At 50.0% G+C, this 3,341-nt stretch overlaps 1 protein-coding gene across 1 annotated transcript; it reads left to right on the top strand.

The window, feature by feature from the left end:
- Window positions 1-57: 57 nt before the first annotated feature.
- On the top strand, window positions 58-2,856 carry DQ04_01081000 (hypothetical protein; the record flags this gene model as incomplete). Its single annotated transcript, XM_009310176.1, has 1 exon — window positions 58-2,856. One exon carries the CDS (start codon window positions 58-60, stop codon window positions 2,854-2,856), a length of 2,799 nt encoding a protein of 932 aa, XP_009308451.1.
- Window positions 2,857-3,341: the final 485 nt, after the last annotated feature.

Raw genomic sequence — 3,341 nt, forward strand, 5'->3', positions numbered from 1 at the left:
TATATATATATATATATATATATATAATTCGTTGTGTTTGTAAAGGAATACTTTGAGATGCTTCAGTTGGAACCAGTCATGGATAGCAAGGCGGCTGGTGCCACACAGGAAGAGCCCTTCGCGGAGAAGAAAACAGAAAAAAATAATTCTTCAGACGAGGGGCAGAGGGGTGTGACGACAGTGTCGCACACAGGATTCCTCGAATCGCGACAGAAAGCTCTGTCTTCATCGGATCCCACTTCAATATCACCGTCACCAGCAAGAAATCTTCAAACAAATGGACAGGAGATCGACCAGCCTATAAACAGCAATGCCGGTAAAGAACTTCCAGGGCTGCGACGAGGACAATTGAAAGGGCGAACGATGTCGGGTGACAACAATTTGGAGAACGGGTCTTTTAATCGGCGTTTGTCTCCAGGAGAATTTGATTCCGCAAAGCGATTCCAAGGGTCTGTTCCCACTCAAATCACGACATCCAGAACTTTTGTTTCCCCAACGGATGCCTCGAATACCCAGAGGCCATCCCGAGTGAACATCACGCGAAATGGCGTGGCACGAGGACTCGAAGAGACCTCTGTGAACCCGCAACGACAGGACAGCGTTGCCACGCAATCAGCCTCACGTGAATCCCCCGAAACGACAGATGGTTCAGGGACTCCGCATCGGCACCGTGTGTTCGTTGACCAAGCCTCTGCTAGAAACACCGAAAATCGGCCAGGATGGCGGTCCTTCTGTTCAACGGTGTCTACGCCCCGTTCCTCTCTTGGGGCGGCCCACCCTGGGACACCACGAACCCCCTATACAAGGTCTCCTATACGGCCAAGAGATTCTGACGCCAGGCCAAGACAACCTGAAGCTGTCGTAACACCAAATAAAGTCATTTTCAGACTGCATGACTCCAAGGACGACCTCACAGGCCCCACATCAGTTGTTACAACAAAAAGTGAAGTGATACCGTCAGGTGTTTCCTGGCCCAGTGAGGGAATATCTCAGCGGGGCTCGGAACACCCTCAGCGAAACGAGTTACAGCCTGCTGAAACAGAGTTGAAGGTCCGCATGCTGTTCTCTATTGCCCCTGACGAAAACAATGCTGTAATGGAGGGGGGAAAAACCGTTGAAGCGCCACTTGCTTTGGAGCAGGTGCCGACCAACGTTGTCGAAAGCGATCGACAACAGGCGGAAAATGGTGCCATCGGATTTGATACCTCTGCATTATTCCCTCGTCATCAGGTGGGGTCTACTGATACGGAGCCAAATATCCAGAACGACCCAACACAAGGTAAAACTTCACTGTCCAATGAGAATGGGAAACATAATTCTCTAAACTATTCACGACATGAACCTGGGCAGCAAGGGCCAGGGATTGGTGCTCCGGTGGCCGTCACCGTAAACGAGTCAAACACCGGCATCAATTCTCGAACTTCTTTTGAGAGGGCGCAAGCACCGCATCTTGTATCAACCCCACGGAACTCTATTGATATGAGTCGCCAGGTGGCAGCAGGGTCTCAAACACCGCGCACCCCCGGCGGGAGCTTACGCCTTCGTGTGCTCACTGTGGAAATGGAGCACACGCCGAGGGGTGAAGCGGCACCATCGTACCTTCCGCTGACGAGTGAAGAGGATGCAAAGAGGACACCACGTCAGTCGCGCCGTGAAACACCTACACCGACGCAAGCGTCTTCAGAACTAACACTCCATCTGCAATTCTCTCTTGACAACGGGCTGAATACGTTGGCGGCTGATGAGAACTTGGCAGGAAATCGGTATGGAGTGGATCGTAACTCGACTTCGAGGTCCTCTCTTGACGTAAGCCGCCGTCTGGCGAGTGGATCCCGAATTTCTGCCAGTCGACGGCCTAAACCGAATGAAATGAGTGCAACGCCTAAGGCTGAAGAAGCACCTTCTCGTAGCTGGCGCGCCACGGATGGAACACCCAAATCAACACCGCGTCAGTCTCTACATGATGCACCTGACACAATGCGACGTCGAAGTGGGGCTAAGGTTGAGCCCAAGGTGCCTGATCTTCACTTGTCTCAACTGAAGGATGCAAAGAAATCACTGGGCGCTACGGAGGATGTGACAAAGATGCCATTAAATTTATTGGACCAAAGAATGTCTGGAAAGCCACGTGTGGATGCAGATTCTCACGAGTCGTCCGATCTCCAAAGCTCAGCCAGCCGATTCAGTAAGCCAGCCGTGGTTGGTGGAACACCAAGGAGTGAAGAAGCACCTTCTCGCCGCTTACGTGCAAGCGAAGGAGCATTGAAGTCAACACCGCGCCAGTCAGTACAGGATACACTTGACGCAATACGGCGCCGCAGTGGGGCTAAGGTTGAGCCCAAGGTGCCTGATCTTCACTTGTCTCAACTGAAGGATGCAAGAAAATCAGTGGGCGCTACGGAAGAAAAGGCAAGGACCCCACCACATCCAGTGGACCAAACACTTTCTTGGAAACCACGTGTGAATGCAGATTCTCATGAACCTTCAGATCACCAAAGCTCAGCCAGCCGATTGAGTAAGCCAGCCGCGGTTGGTGCAACACCAAAGCGTGAAGAAGCACCTCCTCACAGCTTACACGCACCCGAAGGAGCATCGAAGTCGACGCCGAAAGTGCCAGACCATAGCTCCTCCAGCGTTGGACCCAGCCACAGTACAAATAACGCAGCTTCTTTGTCTTTGGCCCCAAGTAAAATAAAGGAGACAACTGAATCTCCTGGGAAGGATGCCAATCTGGAGAAAAAGGGTGTCACAAATTTGTCGTGGTGGCCCTTGCGATGTGTATTTGACGGAGTGGAGAGAAAATACCCTCCGTTACCTTCTCCAGAAACCATGGTACATTGTCTTTTGGGTTGCTGAGTAAACAGTAATTCGATATAAAACGTACGCAAAGGGGTTACTAGTATCTTGACTGCTTTTTAGCACTACCAAGCATTGATGAGTGACGTATGTCCTTTTTTCTCTCCATGAATGTGATTGAGACAGTACCATAAACGAAAAGGGTGAAGAGTGGAAGGAACGTTACGAATTGATTAGGCATTACTTTTTTTTTTTTACGGGGGAGTATTCGGGAACACCAGGACGATATTCCTTTGTTTTTTTACGACTTCTTCAGCGTATCTCTTTGCATTTCCGTCGGATACTTGTTATATCACTCGTGAGCGTCTGGGACTACGGTGTCTGAGAAATGCCTGAGGTATTGAAAGGGTTTAGGTTTAGAGGTGTTAGCAATCATCATTTCCCACGCGAATAGGCTATTTGGTTTCCTCTATATCGAATTTCTCTACACCTGCTGTTGTTTTTTTCCCGTCATCGTTGGAGTGCTCGTCATTTTTTTTTTTTTT

This window comes from Trypanosoma grayi (assembly GCF_000691245.1).
Source record: "Trypanosoma grayi strain ANR4 Tgr_108_V1, whole genome shotgun sequence".
Lineage (NCBI taxonomy): Eukaryota > Euglenozoa > Kinetoplastea > Trypanosomatida > Trypanosomatidae > Trypanosoma > Trypanosoma grayi.